We start from the raw sequence: 25,735 nt of genomic DNA on the forward strand, positions 1-25,735 counted from the left end.
AGTCATGCAGTCGATGGTTTCTTGAGCTAATTGAGTAGAATGAATGTGAGTGTAGTGTGATCACAGTGTACCTGTACATTCCTTTGTTTATCTATGAAATTGAAGCTCAGGAATCTTTCTGGTTTTACTTGGTCTGAAAGAATATAGTTTCTGCCTCTACAATTCTTGTTTTTCTGCAAAGATATCCCTTCACGTTAGTTTGCTCCCACTCTTACCCTTCATTTGAGGCCCCTTCTACACTGTCATATAAAATCCAGATTGTTTGCTTTGAACTGGATTATTTGGAAGTGTAGACTCATATACTCCAGTTCAAAGCAGAAAATGTAAATTATCTGCTTTGACAATCTGAACTATATGGCAGTGTAGAAGGGGCCTGAATGTTGGAACTAATTTTATCAAGATGGGAAGGCATTGAAAAGCTACTCCCAGAACCCTCCAATCTACAGGGCCATTGGCACATGGGTAAATAGATCATAGAAGTGCTAAATTAAGTTCCAAAGCACTCAGGAGTAATGAATCAAGTCAACATGTTACAATCAGACTATTGTATATTCAGCCACTTTGCATCTCCTTTGGGATTGATAAAATGGGGTAAACTGTAAATAAATATAATAGTAGGTTTAAAATGCATTTTAACGTTTCGCTTATATCACAGCTTGGTTGAACAACAATGCTTGTGTCAGTTTAGACAGGCTTCTCTGTAAATATCTCGCAGTTCCAATGAATTAAAATAATGTTCCAGATTTTAAAAATCCAAGATGCAAATATCTTATTATTGCATGACTGACTAATCCTACTCAACAATGATGGAACAAAATGAATACATAAAATACATGCACAAACTTGCTGGGACAAAAGGTCCATTCCTACAAATTTATGACTTTTCAGATGGATCCTATGCAAGGCCACAGCGGGGTGGGTGGGGGTGGGGGGGTTAGAAGTTCAACCTCATTTACTCATAACTTGGTTAACCAGTTAAAACTCTTGAGTAAACCAGGTTTTGCGGGGAGGGGTTAGAACCCTTTTGGGGGGATTAGAACCCTTAACCCCACCCCACCACACACACCCCACCCCGGGCTACAGCCCTGGTCCTATGTGTTGTGAAATCAGTATGAAAATGGGAAATAGGACTCATTCTAAAATACCTTAAATACTATTGAATAACAGTACCACCCTATGTTGAAAAGTATAGTAGAATGATTAACAGTACTTTCTGGCTTTGAAAATTGCACCTGCACTTGTATTTAAATCAGTTAGGCCAAGCTTTTCAAGTAAAATTATTTCAAGTGATACAGTTACAGTATAATTAAAGCTCTCTACCTTATCCATTTTTGAGAATCACTTCTGTTTTCCACTAGCACAAAGGAATCTCAAACTACTTGGAATCGGACACTGCTTTACTCAGAACATTTTTATTTCGGTCAATGACCAGCGTTAAAAGAACCAGTCGAACATGAGTAAAACATAGATTTAGGCATTAAAATACAACTTTTAAAAGATGAGTTAAGAAGACAGTGCTAAGTATGAGACTAAAACAGCATTAAAAGCTTGTATTTGCTTTACTCAAATAACTCAAAATAAATTCAAGTCTAAATTGTCTAAATTGCAAACATTTTAGAGGTCTTACAGAGCTGTCCTTTCTGCAACCATAAGATCATTTGATATCAAGATCATTTGATTCTAGATGCCATTTTTATACAAAAAACACAATATGCACCATTTCCCATGGCTGGGCTAAAGACTCAGGGTGTAGCATCGGTGCCATAACTAAATTTTGTTTTCAGCACCCGAACACCATCCCAAAACTTTCTTCATACAACTGACAAGTTCTTTTTTTAAAAAAAAAACCATTATCAATAATTCTTTGACTGTTCATTGGCTGGTGTGTGTGTGGTGTGGGGGACCTAGAGAAAACACAATAATTATTTTCTTCTAATTTTGGATTCATAAATCTACTTTCCCCTTAACTTTATCAGTAGCTTGACAGCACTGATCATTGTATAGCTATACAATGAACAGTAACCTCCTTTGGAGACCAGATAATGGAATGCTACTATTAAAAGTATGTAGCTAATTTAATCATGAGTGTGATCACCTGAAAGATTAATATTTTTTTCTGTTATGGTACCTTATAAAGGTAATTAATTCACTGGATTACTTATTGCTAACAAGATACCACTTCAATTAGTGATTTAGACTATCTGTTCCACAGCTTTTGTGCAGATCACAAGATCTTCTCTAATCGCCTCCATTCATATCTATTTCAAGGATGAGTGAATGGCCAGTGTACAACTATGTTTGTCGCTCACATTATATGCCATATGAAATGAATCAGACCATCAGGTGGGAGGACAACCAAGAGGTCTCGTCCATTCCTGCGAATACCATGTTGCCATGGAATTGCTCCAGTGCTCATCTGTTCTGCATATCATATGACCTGCAAAGCGATGTTTGAGTTGGGCAACATGGAGTAGAGGTTCTTTCACTTTTGATATTTTCTATCGTCCTCATTGAGCAGTCTGCATTCTCTCTGTGTTCGAAGAGACATCCCAATGAGCCACCTTTCAAGGGAGACATGCGACCTGTAGTTGTTCTGAGAGATACTTCATCATGGTCTATGTCTCTGCACCATAGCATAGGGCAGGTAGCATGGTTGAGTCGAACAACTGAACTTGTAGAGATGTACTTCTGGTTGAGTCCGCAGCAAACCACCCTACTTTCCTGTGTCTGTTCAACTCCGGCTTCAGTTCATTCCTTGATGTTAACAGCCTTCCAAGGTTGACATATTCTTCAACATTTTCATGGTCGACGCCATCCACTGTCACTGCAGCACCATCTGAGAAGTTTTTTCGGAGTACCTTCATCTTTAGTGTGTTCATCTTTAATCAAATTGATCTGCTACAAGCTCGCTAAGCATGCCGGAGGCCTCTGAGGCTGTATGCATGATTAAAACTATGTCATTGGTGAAGCACAAGTGATTAAGCCTGCACCCACCAATGAGTATACTGTTTTCCAACCAATTACAGCCTCCTATTACACTTTCCACAGTAGCAGAAAAAAGGTTATATGAGATAGGATCGCCTTGGCATACACCTTCATCTACAGGTATTACAACTTCTCATTCAAAAGGCATTAGCATTGTTGTACATCCGCTATAGCATGCGTGGATGATGTTTATGTACTCTGCCTGTATTCCCTGCTCCCTCATATTGTTCCGTATGTACTCTGGTTCCATGCTGTTGAGTGTCTTCTCATAGTTGACAAAGGTGAGGATGAGTGGCATCTGGTATTCGCGAGCGGCTTCCAATATTCTTTTAACAGGATGTGATCAATGGTGGAGAATGAGTGATGCAATCCAGCTTGTTCAGCTGTCTGTGCCTCCTCCAATAGCCTCCTGATGAGGGCTAAAACTGTAGATAACTGATAGGAAAGTTATTGGGTGGTAGTTCCTCAGATCTTCTTTGTCACCTTTCTTAAATAAGAGAACCATTTTTGAAATGTTCCAGTTCTTTGACACATGGTCTTGTGCTAGGTAACAAGAGAAGTGGCAGGCGAGTTCTTTGTAAAGAGGAGTTCCACATGCTTTTAAAAGTTCTGTGGTGATACTATTCTGACCTGGAGCCTTTCCAGCTGGCATGTTTTTGATGGCCAAACAAACTTCAGATGAGAGGAAGGGAAGGGTGGTATTGGATGGAGAAGGAGGGTGAGGCTGTTGTGGTAGAGCACTTCAAAATAGGTCAGTGTAAAACAATCACATTTTCTTCTCAATAAGAAATGTGGAAGTGACTCGGTTGCCTTCTCTGGTCTTTAAATGCAGGATTGTCAATCTATACTCGACCAGTATATCACGAGCAATCTTTTTTGATACTCCTTTTGGTTCTAGCTGTGGAAAGCAATCATGACTTTTCGTAATCCTTGTGATCACGACCTACTGCATCTCTGCATGTCCTGGATAATTCATGGAATTCAGGAGAGGATTGATTGGCACTTCTTCTTTTCTCTAACAGACATCTTGTTTCTTCCAACAACCTTCTTGTGGCATGGCAAGAGGCACGGGTTGTGGCCATTTGGTTGCCACAACCCAGCAAGCATTCCCACAAGTTTTTCATAGTCCTCTTCAATGTCAGGCAAAGAGTGAAAAGCTGTCAAGGCTGCTACCAATGATGCTGCATCAACATCTAATAGTTGTCATGGGGGGTTTTCTGTTCAACAGTTGGTCCAACTTGATGCTATCCTGGCTGAGATGAACTTTCAATCAAAACATTCTGTGATTGCTTCCAGTCATGAAAGATGTTACTACTGCTATATCTATTATGCAACAACGGTTGCAGAGAGTATGATCAAATTCAAGTTTGTGAAGTCTGTCTGGGCTCACGTGGGTCCATCTTTGAGCTGATGAGTAATTTTATGTACATCAGTCATGACCTTCTTTTGCAAACAGGTTTTTTATTCTGCTCTCATTAGCAATGCTTCAAATCTCTTCTTTATGAACTGGCCTTAGGCTAAGGAGTAGCCTTCCAAGTATACTAGCAAACTGTGGGGCATTTTCTTCTTCTTCTTCTTTGTTTAAGCTTTATGTTTCAGTGTTCCCCTGACAGAGTCAACTATAAGTAGACTAAATTACTGAAATACAAATTACATATAATATCTGGGGTGCTTTTAAAATTAGTTTTGGTTCTCATTTTAATTTAAACATTTTGGCTTTAGATTTAAATATGATTTAAAGGTATTTCAGTTCTTTTAACTGCAATCCTATATCCAGTTACAGAAAAATAAACTTAAATCCCATTGAAGTTATCTTGCTTAGTATCTTGTGAAGTATTTTATTCCATGATTTTGCTTCTAAGCAGATATACCGCCTCTTCATATCTCTGGTGGTTGGTTGTGATGGCGTTCTGTTCCGTTGCAGGGTATGAGAAATCTGGCGCCCCACACCCCGCATTACCTGGATCCAAGGGAGGGCAGTTGCATGGGGGAAGAATGAGCAAACAGATTCCCCCCATAGACTGTATGGAAATACGGGACTTTTCAATAATACAGATTAGTCAGAAAACCTAAAACTACCCCTTTTCTTAATTATTTAAATTAATTATTAGGATCTAAACCAGGCATAGGCAAACTTCAGCCCTCCAGGTGTTTTGGACTTCAACTACCACAATTCCTAACAGCCTACCGGGCTGAAGTTTGCCCATGCCTGATCTAAACTCATGTTCCATTTATTAAATTGAAAATATTTTCAAATGTTGTTTTGTGCCTTCCAATTGTCCCTGAGTTATGGTGATTTATGACTAATGGTGAGCCTAACATGGAGTTGTCTTGGTAAGATTTATTTAGAGGGCTTTGCCATTGTCTTCTTCTGAGAAGGTATGACTTTCCCAAGGTCATCCAGTGGGCCTCCATGGCAAAGCAGGGATTTCAACCCTGCCTCCCAGAGACCTTTTGTCAAACTCAAAGAAACCAAACCCCTGCATATAGCTCTTGCTTGATCCAATTGTTGATACAAATGTACTTTTTCTCAACAATTTGCCAATTCTGTCAAATGGAATCTTATTTGGAAACCATCCTTGAAAGCTTTGCTCCATCATTCTGAATGAAAAATCTGGTTATGATTATTTTATGGAGCAGAATCAGAAAATGCTGACCATACCATGAGTCACAGTGAGTATATGCAGAGAACAACAATGTGAAATTATGTAAGATTTTGGTTTCAGAACCTTTCTTGAGAAGCAGATATCAGAACCTAGCATGGGTGGATTCTACATAAAACCAAGCACGGATGTTTCTTCATTTTCTTTTGTTCTATTAAACGACCAAACAACACCAACCCAATTGATAATCTTTGTGACAGTCATGTCTTCCAAGAATTCAAGTAGCAGCACAAGATTTCCTTCTGGCCTCCAAATTGTCAGTAGTCATGCTTTTATCTTATTTGTGCTGATGTTAAACTTCATTAGACACTTCTTGAATGAGAAGCGCTGATGGCTTATCAATACACTTTATCATTTGATTGTATCATATTTTCTTATTCAAGAGTTGAAAAATAACAATAAATACAAGAAAAATGAGTTTGGCACCCTCAAACTATTAAGGATTTTCTCTCAGTTCTTGTGGGTTTTTTCGGGCTATATGGCCATGTTCTAGAGGCATTTCTCCTGACGTTTCGCCTGCATCTAGGATTTTTTCTTTTAAATTTCACCAGTTGAAAACAATTTTCTTTTAAATCTCACCAGTTGAAAACAATTGTGTAGGATGTCTAAGGTACATTCTAATTCTCTTTCACTGTACCCAGGAATAAGGCTTAATTCTTACATTAATCGTATGCATATTTAGTCAAAAGTCCAGGTTCATTGAAGCTTCCTAGCAAATGTACTTTGGATTGTGGGCTAGTAAAGAATGGATATTATATTGTGAAGAAAAAAAACATGAAAAATTGAGACCCAAAATGTACTCTATTGAACTTTTATTTCATTGAATTCAAGTCACAACTGAGCTTAAGAGAGCCTTGAAAAGAAGTAAGGAATTGGAAATTAGGGAATCTGAATTTGGTTAGCTAGTGTGAGTATATTGGTATGCTGGAGGTTCTCAAGGCACAAATTTGGTCCTCTGACATACTGCATTTGTCCACATATCTTTAGTTATTTCAAGTACAAATGATTCATAGTTACAAATAGGGGTGGAACAACAGGATGTGAGAGAAATATATCATTAGAAAGGGAAATTCACTTCTGAAAGAGTTATCATGGGGAACAGGTGTCTCCACTTAAGCTTTATCACCAAACCTTTCCCACAATAAGCCAAATTTTTCAAAATCCTGTTATCACAGGGACAGAAAGATAGGTGAAATCTTCTGAACAGAGGCACAGATGCAAAACAAACACCACAAGGGTTTTAATCCCTATACTATCTAAAGCTTGTGTTTGTGTGGCTGGAGTTACACTTAAAAATGTACATCTTCTGACTTACAAATTAATTCAATTTAAGAACAAACCTACAGAACTAATCTTATTTGTAACTTTGGGGCTGCATGTAAACCACAGTGCAAACTCATGTTGACCTTCCCATTCTGTGCAACTTTATTAAAGTCAGTAAGAGTGCTATATGGTTAATGGAAGCATTGATAGAAACCAAAAACTTCTTGTCTTGCATGAAATGTTTATTGTAGTTATTTATTGGTTTACTAACAAAATCTTTATAATATAGTAGTAGGCAATGTAATGTCTCTCGAAAACTATTTCACATATGTATATAAATCATACAGTACATCGAACGTGTATAATAAAACAGAACTCTATTTTCTGCACAGACCAACATTAAAAGAGATACTCTTTTAAAGACTCAAAGAGCCCAAACACTCTCTACAATATTTATTTGAAGATATGAATAAATTTTTGGCCTAAACCCAATTGGCAGTTCCATTAAAGCAGAATCCCCATTGAATAGAGATGTTATGGCTAGCAGAAGTCCAAAACATCCCATGGATACCAGCAATGGGTTGCGGTAGGTTTTTCGGGCTATATGGCCATGTTCTAGAAGCATTCTCTCCTGATGTTTCACCTGCATCTATGGCAAGCATCCTCAGAGGTTGTGACCGGCTTACCTATCTGAACGTATCTCTCCTTATGAACTATCTAGGACTTTAAGATCATCTGGGGAAGCCCTGCTCTCGATCCTGCCTTTCTCGCAAACACGTTTGGTGGGGACGAAAGCCAGGGCCTTCTCAGTGGTGACCCCTCGGCTATGGAACACCCTCCCTAGGGATATAAGATCAGCTCCCTCCCCTCTAACATTACGTAAGATGGTTAAGACCTGGCTTTTTGAGCAGGCTTTTACTACTGGAGCATAATTAGAAGACAATGAATCATGGAATGTCTGACGATGCAATTGGATCACGATTTCAATAAGGAGACACTGAAGATTTGTTTTTATAGATATTATTGTTTCTCTATATTTTTAATGTTGAATTGTTTTTAACTGTACCTTGATATTTGTTATGGCATCGAATCGCTGCCGACTATGAACCGCCTTGAGTCACCTCTGGCTGAGAAAGGTGGTATACAAATGCAGTAAATAAATAAATAAATATAGCCCAAAAAACCTACAACAACCCAGTGATTCCAACCATGAAAGCCTTCAACGATACCAACAATGTTCACATCTGTCTACCTTGTGAAATAGATCCCAGCAGGGTGTTATTTACACTATCTCACCATTATTCTCCTTCGCTTCCAAGGCTATGATCCTACATGCACTATTTTTAGATATAAATCTCAGGTATTGAAGCAAGTGGCACTTACATCTGATCCTGCATTCTGTGAGGGCTTCATGCATACACCACTCATTCCAACTTCAAAGGCAGAAGAGGCATCTAAAATTTTATAACCTCAATTACCATATTCTCATCAAATTGTGGAAAGTGCTTTACAATCATAGGGCACTTCCGGGTGAGCCTTTTATCCTTCAATCATCCTGCTTCAAAGACAGGATTTTATAGTTGTCCAAATATAATTCCCCCATGGTTCCTTACTGCATCTTTTATCTTTTTTGTACAGGAGGAATATTGACACAATGTCTTTTGATTCACAGTTATGAGTTCACTGTCTGGAAGTACCCATATTTTCCACAAGAGCACCGTTAGGTGGGTCAGATTTATTTCAGCCTCAACAGAAAGTTGAGACATGTTTCCCTCAAGACCATCACCTTGTCATATTTGTTTAGGTGTCATCATCTTACTCCTCTGCCTTTTTATAAAACCTTTTCATGAGCCTTTAGCCTTACTGCTTCTGCTGAGGAGGAGAAAATAGATGGAATAGTTGCATAGTGCTAGTCTGAAGAGCACTCTACCTGGAAAATTTTTGACCAGATATATTTCTTGCTGGGAATTATTCAAGCTCTCAAATGGAGTTCTTTTCTCATCATCAGAAATTAGAAAATACGTTGTTTTGCTTTTTTTTTTTTTTTACTTAATAGATTTTTCTCTGTAAAAAAAAAGTGGTGGAAAACAGGACAGGATTAGTAATGGAACAGGATGTCCTCTAAAACTCACTGAACGAGATGACACAGTGATGATGTTAATGGAGTTAACTTATTTTAACTTCATTTCAGCTGACAATATGAGTAGCATATCATTTCTTTTTAGCCAATACATATATCTAGCTATCTATATCTTATTTACTTACTTAGGCGATCCCTCATTGGACGAGTAGGATAGTCTTCCATGATCAGTATTCTTGTGGATCCATAGGTGGCTGTGGAGCCCTATTCTTGACCTGCATCTTCTCCCACAGTGAGGGCATTGGTTTCCAGGTGGAAGGCGCTCTCAATTGGGGTTGGCTTGACGCGCCTTCCTCCTGGCACGTTTCTCTCTTTCACCTTCCATTTGTGCCTCTTCAAATTCTGCAGCACTGCTGATCACAGCTGACCTCCAGCTGGAGCGCTCAAGGGCCAGGGATTCCCAGTTCTTAGTGTCTATGCCAGAGATTTTAAGGTTGGCTTTGAGCCAACCTTAAAATCTATATCTATACCTATACCTATATCTACACACACACACAATAAAAGTGAAAAATGTGTATGTGGAGGAGGTGTCCACTTACACAGACAGCCTCCTGCCTCCACAAACAGGCTGCAGTTCCAAGTTCTGAGAAGCCTCCAAAGGCGTCATGAACATGTAACCCAAATGCTGCCAATGTCCTCCCCAAACACTACAGCCCACCACCAAAGGAATGCTTTCATTCAGGGAGAACTTCATCCTAGGTTTGATGTGTTTCCTCCATCACAGGCAGGCATCCCAGGGTTCCTTTTGTGGAATTTGCATGAACCTGCACACTGCCTCTTCCATAACCCTTCCTTAACCCTTTCCTATAGCACACAGCAAACACAAAGGAATTGATCAGCAACTGAATAGATTGGAGGGGTTTGGGGGACTGAGGCCAACTGTTAATGTCATCAGCTGGGGACCCCTCCCCCAGCACCAACTGCTGCTCTGGACCACAGTGAAGAGAGGGGGGGGGGCAGGGGACAGTCCCATCTTGTCTCCTGTGCTATGCTTATAATATAATATAATATAATATAATATAATATAATATAATGTAATGTAATGTAATATAATATATTGTATATACCTATAATATATATAATATTATAATGTAATACAATATAACACTACTACTAATAATAATAATATATTATAATTATATATTTATATTACATGTAATATTACTAATAATATTACAATATAATGGTATAGTACAATATAGTAAGAATACTGATATTATACTATGATAATAATATAATGTATTGTATGCAAATATATCTTGTGAGCCGCTCTGAGTCCCCTTCGGGGTGAGAAGGGCAGCATATAAATGCCATAAATAAATAAATACTGCTAGGATTTGGGGGTGACTACCACTGGCATATGGGAGTGGTAGTTCACCCTTATTTAGAAGCACTGAACCCAGACGATGACAGATCTGGACCAAACTTGGCGCGCACACACACAACATGACCAACTGTGCACACAGGCCTGATTTGGGGAGGATTGACCCACGATTCTGGGAATTGTAGTTCACCCACATCATTATGTATTTTCTAATGGGAGCATTCATATACAATGAAATTGCATTCTGGCTTTTTCCTAATAAATAGTGTTACTAATTAACTAAATATTACCTAACACCCCAAAACAAACACTGTCTTTTTCAAATAACCCAGGCACCAGTGGGTACACAAGCTAGTAATAAATCAAGCCAACCAAAAATCCGGTATTTTATTATATAAGTACAGTAGACTCTCAGTTAATTTGAACTTAAGCAATTGAAATTCTTACGCAACCAGAAAAAACGGAAGAAACAGTATTTTAAATTAAAAACACCCATTTTTATAATACAGCAAAACAGTTTGCTCACTACCTCTGAGGATGCTTGCCATAGATGCAGGGGAAACGTCAGGAGAGAATGCCTCTAGACCATGGCCATATAGCCCAAAAAACCCTACAACAACCCAGTTTGTTTTAATTTGTTTAATTACTGTATTTCAATATTTATATCAAGTAAATACAGAGTGTATGGGGGTACAGTATTCATAAGACCTATTTTAATACTCTCGACCAACCAGAAATTATGTGTTGTCGAAGGCTTTCATGGCTGGAATCACTGGGTTGTTGTGAATTTTCCGGGCTGTATGGTCATGTTCCAGAAGCATTCTCTCCTGATGTTTCACTAACATCTATGGCAGGTTGTGAGGTCTGTTGGAAACTAGGCAAGTGGGATTTATATGTCTGTGGGTGGTATCTATGTCTCTGCAGTGTAGAAGGAAAGTTAGTAGTAGATGTGCTTTCCTGATCAGTAGTTTTTTCCATCTCCATTGTCTTGGAGCAGTTTTTCTCCTGACATTTCACCCACATCTATGGCAGGCATCCTCAGAGGTTGTGAGGTCTGCTGGAAATTAGGCAAGTATGGCTATGTTCCAGAAGTATACACTCCTGATGTTTGTCCACATCTATAGCAGGCTATCCAAAGATATATAAACCCCACTTGCCTATTTTCCAGCAGACCTCTCAACCCCTGAGGATGCCTGCCATATATGTGGGCAAAATGTCAAAAGAGAATGCTTCTGGAACATGGCCATACAGCCTGGAAAACACACAGAACCGGAAATTACAGGGCCTTCTCAGCTGTGGCTCCCATCTCTCGTCCCCGCCAGACGCATTTGCGCTGTTGATGGAAGCAAGAGCAGGGCCTCCTCGGATGATCTTAGATTACAAGGTGGGATGTAGGGGTGGATGCATTCGGACAAGTAAGCTGGGCCAGAACCGTATAGAGATTTATAGGTCAAAACCAGCACTTTGAATTGGGCTCGGAGATGGACCAGCAGCCAGTGGAGCTGGCATAACAGGGGGGTGGTATGCTCCCTGTATGTTGTCCCGGTTAGTAATCTGGCTGCTGCCCGTTGGAGCAGCTGAAGTTTCCAAACCCTTGTGCTGGCAGGACTGCTGACCAAAAGGTCAGCAATTTGAATCCAGGGAGCGGGGTGAACTCCTGTCTGTCAGCTTCAGCTTCTCATGCGGGGACATCAGAGAAGCCTCCCACAGGATGGTAAAACATTTGGGCATCCCCTGGGCAACGTCCTTGCAGACGGTCAATTCTCTCACACCAGAAGTGACTTGCAGTTTTTCAAGTCACTCCTGATGCACAAAAACAAAACTTCTGAATATTCCTTGCCTAAGACAATGGTATGAAATCCATGGGGTCACTCTGACCAAACATTAACCTTCATGGAAGGAGTAACAGATATGATCAACTGTTCTAGAAGCGACTTGCATTTTCTCAAGTCGCTCCTGACACGCCAAAAAACAAAACCGTTCTACTGGGTTGTTGTAGTTTTTTCGGGCTATATGGCCATGTTCTAGAGGCATTCTCTCCTGACGTTTCGCCTGCATCTATGGCAAGCATCCTCAGAGGTTGTGAGGTCAGACCTCACAACCTCTGAGGATGCTTGTCATAGATGTAGGCGAAACGTCAGGAGAGAATGCCTCTAGAACATGGGCATATAGCCCAAAAAACCCTACAACAACCCAGTGATTCCAGCTATGAAAGCCTTCGACAATACATAAAACTGTTCTAGCTTGATTCCCTACAATATCTATGTATTCACCTTCACAGTTTAACTGCATCCATATGGATTTGTATGTCTGTCAACTGGTTCCCAGCTGAATTGATTTCTAACACCTCTAGAGACGCATCTACATGGTATACTTAATGTGGTTTGATACCACTGTAACTGCTATGGCTGAAAACTATGGAATCCTGGGAGTTGTAGTTTATGTGTCAAACTAGAAGTCCCAGGATTCTTTAGAATTGAATCGTGGCAGACAAAAGTGGTGTCCAACTATAGAATATACACCGGGAGAAGGGCACAGTGAATGTTCCAGGAAGTCACCATTAAAAAAGCCTGGACAGGAAAGAGTTTTAATTAACTTTCTTCCTGCGAGGCGTGGGGCTGATTCAATATTTGGCGCCTGCAGTCAAGCGGAGAGTCCCGTTACAACGAAGCGGGGCAAAAAGGCAGTTTTTGTCCTTATTGGGGAGGCTTTCCCTTTGAAGGGAAAGAAATATGTCTTTTTCAACGCCCGCAAAAGACTCTTCCTTCCTTCCTCCCTCCCGCCCCACCCACTCCTAAAAAGAGAGTGAGACATAGACACACACACAAAACCAGTCCCGCCTCTCTGGAGCCTTAGGGGCGGAGCCGCGATTCTCACTCCGATTGGCCCGAGCCGCTGCCAATCGGGGGAGGCGAGGTGGGCGTGGCCACGCGCGAGCCGGGTCCGCTCTTTCGAAGCGTAGAGAGAGAGAGAGAGAGCAAAAACGAGCCCTCAGCCGGAGCTTCTTCCCTTTCCCTTCTCTCTCTCTCTCTCAGAGCGTGAGGCGTCTTTCTTTCCTTCTTCCTTCAAGCCCCTTTCTCAACGGCGGAGCGTGCCATGGAGGAGGAGCGGGCGGGGGAGCAGATGAGACCGCTACTCACGACGGTAAATGGAGAAGTTGTGTGGCGACAAAGAAGGAAGGAAGGGAGACCCCCCCCCCCCCCCGCGCGCTTCGTATTTGAGCCGTTCGCCTGAGCTGCTTGGAAAGGGGAGGGGGGCAGAGTGCTCTCCTTTGTGTGGGCGGGGCTAGGCGGGTCTCGCGCTGAGTAAGGAGGCGACACAAAGGGAGGAGGAGGAGGAGGAGGCGCCCCTTCTCTCGGCCCTCTTCCTCACAGGTGTCAGTGCTGAGAGTGGGCTCTGAGGTCAATGAAGGGCTCTCCCCTTCCTCCTCAGTGGCCCCTTTTATTTATTTCCTTCCCTTCCAATTCTTGTAGTGGGCTCTGGGGTCAATGAAGGGCTCTCCCCTTCCTCCTCAGTGGCCCCTTCTATTTACTTCCCTATCTTCCACTGCTTGGAGTGGGCTCTGATGTCAATGAAGGGCTCTCCCCTTCCTCTTCCTCAGTGGCCCCTTTTATTTATTTCCTTCCCTTCCAATTCTTGTAGTGGGCTCTGGGGTCAATGAAGGGCTCTCCCCTTCCTCCTCAGTGGCCCCTTCTATTTACTTCCCTATCTTCCACTGCTTGGAGTGGGCTCTGATGTCAATGAAGGGCTCTCCCCTTCCTCTTCCTCAGTGGCCCCTTTTATTTATTTCCTCCCCGGTCCAATTCTTGTAGTGGGCTTTGAGGTTAATGAAGGGCTCTCCCCTTCCTCTTCCTCAGTAGCCCCTTTTATTTATTTCCTTCCCTTCCAATTCTTGTAGTGGGCTCAATGAAGGGCTCTCCCCTTCCTTCTCAGTGGCCCCTTTTATTTACTTCCCTCTCTTCCACTGCTGGGAGTGGGCTCTGAGGTCAGTGAAGGGATTTCCCCTTCCTCCTCACTAGCCCCTTTTATTTATTTCCTTCCCTTCCAATTCTTGTAGTGGGTTCAGGGGTCAATGAAGGACTCTTCCCTTTCTCCTCAGTGATCCCTTTTATTTATTTCCTTCCCTTTCAATTCTTGTAGTGGGTTCAGGGGTCAATGAAGGGCTCTCCCCTCTCTCCTCAGTGACCCCTTTTATTTCCCTCCCTTCCAGTGCTGGGAGATGGCTCTGAGGTCAGTGAAGGGCTCTCCCCTTCCTCCTCAGTGCCCCTTTTATTTACTTCCCTCCCGTCCACTGCTGGAAGTGGGCTCTGAGGTCAATGAAGGGCTCTCCCCTTCCTTCTCAGTGGCCCCTTTTATTTACTTCCTTTCCTTCCAGTGCTGGGAGTGGGCTTTGAGGTCAATGAAGGACTCTCCTCTTCTTCTTCAGTGGCCCCTTTTATTTATTTCCTTCCCTTCCAATTCTTGTAGTGGGCTCTGAGGTCAATGAAGGGTTCTCCCCTTCCTCCTCGGTGGCCCCTTTTATTTCCCTTCCTTCCAGTGCTGGGAGTGGGCTCTGAGGTTAAAGAAGGACTTTCTTTTCATCCTCAGTGGTTCCTTTTACTTATTTCCCTCCCTTCCAGTCCTGGGAGTGGGCTCTGATTCATGCCTGATGACACACTTTTTGAAGAGGTGCAGCATTTCACGACACTGCTATTTGGTTATACTAGCAAACCAGTGCTTTATAAGAGGTATGGACACGTCCATACACGGTACTGATGAAATGAAAAGGGGTGCAACATATCTCATGAAAAAGATTCCTTGATATTTATTTATTATTTACTATATTTTTACCCCACTCTATCTCAACCTCAAAGGGGACTCATTGTGGCCTCTAAATATTCAAATACAATATATATTATACATTAAAATGAATGCTATGGGGGCCCCTAATATCACAATGGGTTAAACCCTTGTGCCCACAGGACTGAAAACCGACAGATCAGGGGTTCTAATCTGGGGAGAGCACAGATGAGTTCCCTCTGTCAGCTCCAGCTCCCTATGCAGGGACATGAGAGAAGCCTCCCACAAGGATGGTAAAACATTAAGGACATCTGGGCGTCAATAGAAATCATTAAAAGCATAACATATCAATACATTAAATTTGTTTAAAAAACAAAGACCTGAAATTGTAGTCCAGGAGCCATTCAATCATGTTGCAATCACTTCATAGCTGTGTATTGCACTGTACTCCAAACGCTTGGTTCCATAGCTAGGTTTTAACTTTCTTTCTAAAGGACAGGTGGGAGGGAGCTGATCATATTTCACTTGGAAGGAAGTTCCACAGCTGAGGGACCACCACTGAGAAGGTCCTGTCTCTCATCTCCACCAGCCACACCTGTGAAGGGGGTGGGACCGAGAGCAGGGCCTCCCCAGAAGATCTTAGCATTCCGGCCGGTTCACAGGGAGAGATAACATTCAGACAGGTATATATTTATTAATATGTGATTTGTAAGATGTACAAATCACATATTAATCACAAATGTAGATGCACTCTGTACATTTGTAATTAATCACAAATGTAGATGCACTCTGTACATTTGTAACTGTGTAAATATGTGAGTTAAAAATACACATTTGCCCAACATGCCAGCAAAAGGGCTGATTCTCTCTAGTGGCTTGTGGCATATGGTTTGGAAATCTTAAAGCAAATGGTGGTAGTAGAAATCTTAAAGCAAAGTAGTAGTGATAATAGTACAGGTTGAGCATCCCTTATTCAAAATACTTGGCAGCAGAAATGTTTGGGTTCCCCCCCCCCCCCCCGATTTTGGAATACCTGCATATAGGTATCCCAGAGTGCATCTACATTTGTAGAATTAATGCAGTTTAATTATCATGGCTCAATGATAAAGGATCGTGGGATTTTAACATCCTTTAAGTGTTTGGGGGTGCATTTGTGCAATTAATGCCATTTACAGGTAATCCTAATAATTATCCCTTATCCAAAATACTTGGGACCAGAAGTCCCCTTATTTTGAGATTCCCACTTGTAAGCTATGAGGTATCTTAGAGTTCATCTACATCATTTATTGCCAAACTCTAGTCCTCCAGGTGTTTTGGATTTTAACTCCCGGAAAGCTCTACTGCCTTGACCAGTGATCAGGAAACCTGGGAGCCGAAGTACAAAACACCTGGCAAACCAAAGTTTGGGAAACACTCATATACACTGTAGATTAAGTAATGCAGTTTGACAACACTTTCACTACAATGACTCAGTTAATATAGAACAGTGAGATTAGTAGTTTGGCAGAGAAGATTAAATGTAACCCGATAAAACTACAACTCTTATTATTTGATAACATTGAACTATGGCTGCTCAAGTGATGTCAAAACAATATCAATTCTACAATGTAGATGCACACTTAGAGCTCGGGTCTAAGTCTAAATACTGGATCCATTTATGTTTCATGTATATCTTCTGAAACACACATTCTGAAAATAAATGTATATAATACTTTCAGTTATTTTGTGCCCAAAGCAAAGTTTGCATAATTTAAATGATCAGAAAGCAAAGGTATTACTGTTTCAGCTACCCATGTGGATAGTTTTGGCTTTTGGAGTACTCTATATAAGTCAAAATATTGAATCCATTTTGATTCCATATACATACATCTTTCACACACATAGCTTGAAGGTAATTTTATACTTAACATTTTAAATTATTTTGATCATTAAACAGTTAGTGAACTCTGAACAATAAGAAAACAAAGGTATTGTCATTTCAGCCATCCATGTGGAGTTTTGGATTTTTGAATTGATACATATCTTATGCACACATCCTGAAGGTAAATTTATACAAAGTTTTTACTTATTTTATATGTTTAACAGAGTTTGTGTATTCTTGAACCACCAGAAAGCAAAGTTGTCACTTTCAGCTGCCCGTGTGAACAGCTTGGGATTTTGAAGTATTTCAGATAAGGGATGCTCAATGTGTACCAGCAAAATTGAGGTTCATGTTGTTGTTTTAAAGTATGCTCATTTATAGGAATTCAGCTCCATCAAATGCAGCACAAGCCTGGCAACTTACTTTGTTGTTTCTATGTTGTGAAATGTAACTGAATATAATTAGTATTGAAATTAGTGTAAAGATTTGTGAAAGAGCTGTGTGAGACTCAACATCTTTGTATTTTTTTTTTAATTCAGCACTTCAAAATACATGACAATATGGAAAAAAGTGTTTTCATCACAAGCTTGTGAAACAGATGCCACCCGTTGAGGGAAGGGCCAGAGAGGAAGGTGTTCTTTGCTTTGATTCTTTACCCTCCCCTGGTCTGAATTTTTCTTCTTGTCAGCACCTTCTGTAATCCCCCAGTTGCTCACTGTGTCTGTATCTGTCTGTCTGCTTTCCTGCCCGCTTCCAAAAAGGGCTCCTGCTGTAGTAGCTCATGGCTTTTGTTCCTCCTGATAAGGTGAGGGCAAGGCAGACGGGGAGCTTGAGCTCTTTTGTTCTGAGTCTGGCTGCTGCCTGCTTCTCCCTTCCCTTCCTCTTGTGGATTCCCCCCACCTCTTGACTCCCACTCTGGCCCGAACATGCTCTCTTCATGCACTCCAGTACACACTGTGAAATGTCAAACAGGGTAAAAGGTATAAATACACAATGTGTAAGTTCAACATATAAGTCTCCCTTTTTGCACAAAGCCTAACTGAGGAGTCTCATCATTTGAAGGTATCTGCTTTTGCCTCTCCTTTCCTTACTACTACTGTGAGTGCAAATACACGCGACAGGCTTTTTTGTCCTCGGATTTTGCAGTCCTAAGAGTTCAAGGAAGTGGTATGCTATTTCTAGGCTCTTTTCATTACCGGTGTTTATGGAGGTGGACAGAGAAGGATAACACTACAGTGATTCACTTTACTTCCTTTCAAGGCAGGGATGGAATGAAGCAGACATGGCCTTTTTTAGCACCTCTTGCTTTCTCTGACACACACAGTGATTTTTCCTTTTTCTTTTATGTTTAAATGTGGATATTTCGTTGAGCATTTCTTTGAGTTACCCTGATGGGAACCTTGTGTGAATTCTGACAGGTCTTTGGAGCAGTGCTGTAGTAGTTAAAACTAATTTAAATGTTTCATGTAGGCAGCTGCAAGGTAGTGAAACACTTTTTTTCACAGCAGAGGAAGTTAAGTGAGTAAACACTCCAGTAAATACTCTGTTCCCCCCTCCACCCACAGAATATTAGCACTATGGAGGAAGTTATATATTCAGATTCATAAAAAGTTTTTTTTGGTCATCTGTACTTTCAAAGCTAGTGCATTGACATTTTTCTTCTGAAAAACTAGAAAAGTTCTAATTGTGATATACACCTGTATTCTGGTTTGTAGAGTACAGATTAATGTATAGATGGAAAGTGGTATAGTAATTATTTTCATGCCAATGTGAGTGTTGCATATTTGGGAACCCCTAACCAAATGCCAGAATATGAACTTTGGATCTCATTTAGAAAAACTCATTTCAGTGATCATTTTCCACAAAATATAATAACACCCAGTGTGCAAAAACTTGTCATAGTTTAAACAATTCCTTATTTAAAGTATACTTTTTTTGAAGGGGGGGGGGGGGCTATATCTAAACCCAAGCAAAAGGAAGGCATCCTAGAATTTATGGCTCCCAGTCAAGGATTCATTTAGAATCTTGGCCACAGTAGTGTCAACAGAAGGACCATGGCAGGGATCATCTCAGCTCCCATAAACACCTGAGATTTACAAGAGCTTATGCAAAGTGGAATAAGCAGTATTTTGCAGAGCAGGTCACTGTTACGGATCTGACTCAGTGGTGTTATAGTGCTGAACTTCATTAACTGAATTGTGTACTTATGGTTGTCTGAATTTTTGTGTCTGGTTTATAATCTACCCATTTGCCTTTCCCCAGGCAACAGATAGCCTTATGGAGAGAAGACTCATTCATTTAACCTTTTAAAGCCTAATTTGTGTTTGTGTGTATATCTGTTCTAAAAATGTGGATGGACATGGAGTGTTTTCATTACGGATTTCGTTAGGAGAGAATATATAGTCAGGTTGCTGATTTTGTAGTGGTTTCTGGAGATTCTTATGACTGTGTGGATCTTTCTTCTTGTCTTCATTCTTCTTGAGCAGTGTCAAGTTATGTATATATTCTATTTCAAAGATATAATTTTATATCCTGGTCAGAATTCTTTATAGTGAAAGATTTGTACTTTTTGAATTGTGGGCTGGGAAACATGTGGCCTTCCTGATGTTGTTGGACTACTACTTGCATAACTGTAACTAGCATAGTCAGTCATAAAGAATGCTAAGAGTTGGAGCCAAACAGAATCTGGAGGGCCATTTGGAGATGGAGTTCCATACCCCACTTTCTCTCCATACAAAAGAGACTCAAATTGGCTTACAGTAAAACAAATGCAATACAATTTAAAACCTTAAAATATACAAACATTAAAATAAAGTTAAATATTTGTGGTACTAAAAAATAAACAGTGTAAATACTTAAAATGGATTAAAAACATATTTCAAAGCTAAAACCAGAGCACTGACTTGCTCTTAAAAACCTCCTTCTTTAAATGCCTGTTTTAGCGTGCCTCCAGAAGGATAGCAGGGAAGGAGGCATTATGGCTTCCCTGGGCAGATGGTTCCATAGTTGAGGCTCAGTCATTGAGATAGAAGGCACGTTCTCTTATTCCCATCAACAGAGCTTGCAATGGAGATGGAACAAAGAGGCATCTCTTCTGAACATCTCAGGGCCTGGGCAGCCTTGTAAAAGGAGATACGGTCAGCCAAACAGTCTGGACCTGAGTTGCCTAGGGCTTTAAAGGTTATAACCAGCACGTTGAATTGTTCCCAGAAACAAACTGACTATCAATGGAGCTGCTGCAACATGGAGGTTGTCCATTCCCTGTCACCATTCCCAGTTAGTAAGCTCTTTGGGCCAGCTTAAGCTTCTGAACACTCTTCGATGGCAGGCCATGTAATCCAAACAGGATGTAACTGAGGCATGTACAGCCGTGGTCAGATCCGATATCTCAAGGAACATGCACAGTTGGCACACACATTTTAATTGTGCAAAAGCACTCCTGGCCACTGAAGCAGCCAGGTCATCTAGGTTCAACACTGAGTTCAAGAGTACTCCCAAAAGTGCATACCTGTATCTTCAGGGGGAGTGTAACTCCATCCAGCACACTGGATCCCTATTTCCTGCTTTGCCTTCTGACTGACCAGGAGCACCTCTGTCTTGTCTAGATTAAGTTTCAATTTGTTTCCTTCATCCAGTTCATCACTGACGACAGGACAACTTTCTTGGTTTTAGGTAGAATGAATCATAGAATTAGCTGTAACCTGCATATAGATAGCACTGCACTCCAAAACAACAGCATGGAGAACCAAACGAAATCCCAAGGAACCCCACAGGTCAATGAGCAGGGATTTGAACAGGATTCCTCCAGCACCACCTTCTGGGTGAGCCCCTCCAGGAAGGAATGGACACACTATAAAACAGTGCCTCCAAGTCCCATCCCAGCAGGATGGCCCAGAAGGATACCATGGTTGATGATATTGAAAGCTGCCATGAGGTCCAGGAGAACCAACAGGGACCCACTCCCCATCCAGTTCTCTGAGTAGTTCACTCACCAAGGTGACCAAAGCTGTCTTTGTTCCATAATTAGGCCTGAATCCAGTATGAAACAGAGCTAAATAATCCATTAATCTTTTGGGGAAAGAAAAAGAAAGAACTTAAATTTTATATGTTATTTCTGCAGATCTACAACATTTATTTAGCATAAGATGCTTTAGGAAGGGTTTAGGTATAGTTTTATAATAACTGAAAAGGTTAATTTTCATCATTCTCTTATAAGAATCTGTATTGCTCTGCCTAGTTATGTTTTTCTGTCTTTCACATTTTAGTGTGACAATGTTCACATAACGAGCCGGATATAAGCCTGCATCTATTTCCTTTCTGTGACAATTAGCTCTCCAGTTAAAGTCTACTTCATTTAAAAGTCAAATATTCATTTACACCTACTTACTTACTCTGGGAAGCTCCTTTGTGATCTATCCTTCATTTCCTTTTGCATTATAAAGGCTTATATTTAGTCAGTGTACTTTGGGAGTTTCTCATGTTTTTAAAAATTAGTTTTGCAGATACCATATACTGTAGTACTCTTTTCAGATGATTGATCTATGGAAGATGTCAACACAATATAGTCAACCCATTGTATCCACAGATTCAACCACCCATGGTTTGAAAATATATGTATATATTTTAAACATCCCAAACATTTGTTTTTCCATTTTATATAAGGTGTCCCATTTTACTACACCATTATATATAACAATATTTGAGCACCCATGGATTTTGGTATCCAAGGGTAGTGATGGTCCTGGAACCAAAAACCAATGGATATCAAGATCACACTATATATCAAGATCGTTATACACCTTCTGTTGAAATGCTTTGTTAAACACATTAAACTTTCTCAGACCTTCCTGTTTCATCTCATATACAACTTGAAATAAAATCCCATTTGAAAGGTAATTTCTACATCTAAAAACTTTATGTATACATATTGCAAAATAAAATGCCCTCATTATAAGTTGCATAAAATATGAAAAACATTGCAATTTAAACTGTTAAGATATCAACTAAATGTACAACTCAACAAGTAAGAATAACTAATATATTTATTTTGCTGAGATAATTCAGAAATCTTTTAAAAAGAATTTGGTCTACTTTACTTAGATAATCCCTATCTTCCTTTATTTTGCTCTTTGAGATAAATTTAGGTAGTTTAAAAATAAGCAAGAAGGTAAACAATAAAACAACAGATGTTTTGCAATTCTAAAAATAGCTTCAAGTTGTAAAATGAGGATGATCATTTCAAAAACAATTAATTTTATTTTTCTGAAGAGGTTACAGAAATAATGAGAAAATGTTTGATGGCATGAAACTTCACCTAGAAGGAAAGTGTGATGAAATATTTTATTACCGGTATGTTTCATTTCCATTACCTCTAACAAGTCTATTTGACTGAGACCAGATTGAAATATATCTGAGAGGTAGAAGAAATTAAAAATAAGATTTGGGGCCTTGTTGAATAAACTAGCTCAACTCTGTTTACCTTTCTTCTTTTAGTTTGAAAAACAAGCTGTTCAGAGGTCTCTCTGTATATTTTAAAGTAGTGAAACTTACCCCCTCCTACACTATTTGCCCCTAGTTAATGTTAAGTGTTTGATCTGTCTTCTCAGTATAATTCATTTTCAAAAAAATCTTGCATCTGGTTGTCTATGTTAACTATTTCGGTCTACTAACAAGCATATTTATTTAATATATTTGTTGTTAGTTTAATTCACATTGCGAAGTAAAGCAAAACACAATTTCCATTAGATTTTATCATTAGTTAAACTTATCATATTCAGTCTTAACAATTATTATTGGACCAGTGCCTTAACTTAGTCATGAGGAATTTTTATAGAAGTCATACCTGTGCCTCTCTAGACAGAGGGAGGCAAACCAATTTGCTTTGATTTCTAAAAAGCAGAAGTTCGGGTAATAGTAGGAGCAAGTCAGCTTTACCCCTAATAAGACCTCTTAGGATAGTAGGATTATCAAGTCAGTTTTTCATGTCATGATGGATCCATCTGAATCTAAAAGTTAAATGCATGCAGGAGGCAACATCAATAATACAATGACAGAAGCAGCCATGAGATGGAAGGCAGTTAGTTTAAATCACCTCATAAAAACATGTCAATTTTTAAGCACAAGTTTTAGAGGTGCTTTGCAAAAAAAATGAAGATAACATAAAGTTACTTGTCTGAAATCTGGCTGGCTTAACCCCATTTGAGTTAATGTATAGGTAAAAAGCAAAAAGAAAAGTTACAGCTATTTTATTGGGCCATGGTGGTGCAATGGGTTAAACTGCTAAGCTGCAGAACTTGCTGATCGGAAGGTCGGCAGTTCAAATCCACAGACGGGGTGAGCACCCATTGTTAGCTCCAGCTTCTGCCAACCTAGCAGTTCAAAAACATGCAAATGTGAATAGATCAATAGGTACTGCCTTGGTGGGAAGGTAATGACACTCCATGCAGTCATTCTGGCTACATGACCTAGGAGGTGTATACGGACAATGCCGGCTCTTTGCCTTAGAAATGGAGATGAGCACCACCCCCCAGAGTTGGACATGACTAGACTTAATGTCAAGGGGAAACCTTTACCTTTACAGCTGTTTGTGTTTGACATAAGTCAGTGGGGAAGAAATAGCATCCAGATTTTAGATTGATACAGATTGATTCAGGTCCAGATTAAAACAACAGAATAGGGTCCAAGCAGAATTGAGGCTCCTATGCACATAAATACTTTTATGTCCATGGGGCACTCTGTGTGCAGAGAAAAGATAGCAGGCACTGTTTAGTTTATGAACATGTATGAAAAATGTTTTTAAATATTTTGTCGAAGGCTTTCATGGCTGGAATCACTAGGTTCTTGTGGGTTTTTTCGGGCTATAGGGCCATGTTATATTTATTAAATGAAGAGAAAATGTTGCCTTGTTCTATTTCTCCCATTTTTAAAAATGTAAATCCATGCTTAAAGTGGGTGCCTCTCACTCAAATGTGTATCTCTAGAAGTGAAGCTGGAAATATCAATTCTGCTTTTATTGGATCTACTTAAGTACACAGTTTTCAATCTGGACTGATACAATACTTTTATCGTGCAATACTATGTTTCATGTTGAAACATAGTTTACAAGTGCTGCTTTACTGAGATGATACATTTTTGTCTGTTTAAAAATGTAAGGACTACTACTTCAACGACACTAGATGGCACTCTTCTCATCTCTTGTTTAGGAAATAGTTGTCCTATGAATGTTTGCATGAAGATACAGCTGAGAGGTTAATCGTGGATAACATTTAAGGAAACTATGTTTCTTATACATGCCTAGTAAGGTTCATTGCTTTAAGCGGTTGTGAATGCATTATGTGAACCACACCATAATTACAGTTGAAACTTAAAAAGGAGATTGATGTCAGGAATTTGAAGTTTGCTTTGCTAATTGATGTTAGAAACTGTGTTACAAGGATTTGGGAATTTAGCAATGTATTCAACACCTAGATTAAAAAGTTGGATCAGATTTTTTGTGTGTGTCAGGAGTGACTTGAGAAACTCTAGGTCACTTCCGGTGTGAGAGAATTGGCCATCTGCAAGGACGTTGTCCGGTGGATGCTTGGATGTTTTACCATCCTTGTGGGAGGCTTCTCTCATGTCGCCACATGAGAAGCTGGTGCTGACAGACGGGAGTGCACCCACTCCCCAGATTCGAACCGCCTACCTTTCAGTCAGCAATCCTGCCAGCACAAGGGTTTAACCCATTGCACCACCGGGGGCTCCTTGTGAGAGGTTTCTCCTGGATGTTTTACCATCCTTGTGGGAGGCTTCTCTCATGTCCCCGCATGAGAAGCTGGAGCTGACAGATGGGAGCACACCATCTGTCCCCAGATTTAAACCGCCTACCTTTTGGTCAGCTGTCCTGCCGGCACAAGGGTTTAATCCTTTCGGTCAGCAGTCCTGCCGGCACACTGGGGGCTCCTAGTTGGTTCAGTATAACATACAAACTGGAATATGATCGATATGTTATAGGCATTTGACTAATATGTTGTAGGCTTTTTTCTCTTTCATATTTATTCCTAGTATATGTGAATATGGGATTGGACCATCTGCAGACTTTAGTATTAGCAACACCTCTTTGGCCCTGCTACCTTTCAACTCCTGGGCAGGGCGCCTCCATCGCCACACAGCCTCGCACTGAGAGTGCTTCCACGGCATAGCTGCCCAGCCATAGCAACATCTATTGAATGACTCCTTGTATCTTAATTACATTCCATCAAGACCAGAATGAAGTCCAAAGAAAATAGTGCACAAATCTGAAACAATTATATCTTTTAAGCCTCTCTGAATCCCCTTCGGGATGAGAAGGGAGGCATATAAATGTAGAAAATTAATTAATTAAATAAATAAACATTAAGTATGATTTCTAGCGATTGCATTACTGTGGTGTAAAGGCAGGATGAGCAAGAAGATCCTTATTTTGCTTGTTTTCCTTCCATGTACCTACAAAATCAATTTTAGGAAGGCTGTTGTCACTTCCCCCATCTGGTTTTTCATTGGTCTGGGTTTCTGAAAGGTTGGAGGAGAAGTTTTATTCATTCAGTGGGACTTTGGGTTTAGGCTTGAATTTTATTTATAGCCCTATCTAGAGTAGGCCCACTGAATTAAATGGATTTACATAATTTTGACTTCCTATTAAACAGTTGTTTCTACTCTAGTTAGAACTCCCAGTAAGTCTCAAGTCAATCCATAGCCATTAA

At 40.2% G+C, this 25,735-nt stretch overlaps 1 protein-coding gene across 7 annotated transcripts in view; it reads left to right on the forward strand.

The window, feature by feature from the left end:
- The first annotated feature begins 13,299 nt into the window (after nucleotides 1–13,299).
- Nucleotides 13,300–25,735, forward strand: part of SLC4A7 (solute carrier family 4 member 7) — an 85,149-nt gene continuing 72,713 nt past the window's right edge. For 2 of the 7 annotated variants that reach the window (XM_060781891.2, XM_067470226.1), the window contains exon 1: nucleotides 13,301–13,519. In XM_060781891.2, the coding sequence (XP_060637874.1) occupies nucleotides 13,472–13,519 (48 nt within the window). In that variant the 5' untranslated portion in view covers nucleotides 13,301–13,471. Of the gene's footprint in view, nucleotides 13,520–25,735 lie in introns of all 7 variants that reach the window. The other 5 variants (XM_060781894.2, XM_067470227.1, XM_067470225.1 and 2 more) reach the window with 4 other exon arrangements.

Source organism: Anolis sagrei, chromosome 6 (assembly GCF_037176765.1).
Source record: "Anolis sagrei isolate rAnoSag1 chromosome 6, rAnoSag1.mat, whole genome shotgun sequence".
Lineage (NCBI taxonomy): Eukaryota > Metazoa > Chordata > Lepidosauria > Squamata > Dactyloidae > Anolis > Anolis sagrei.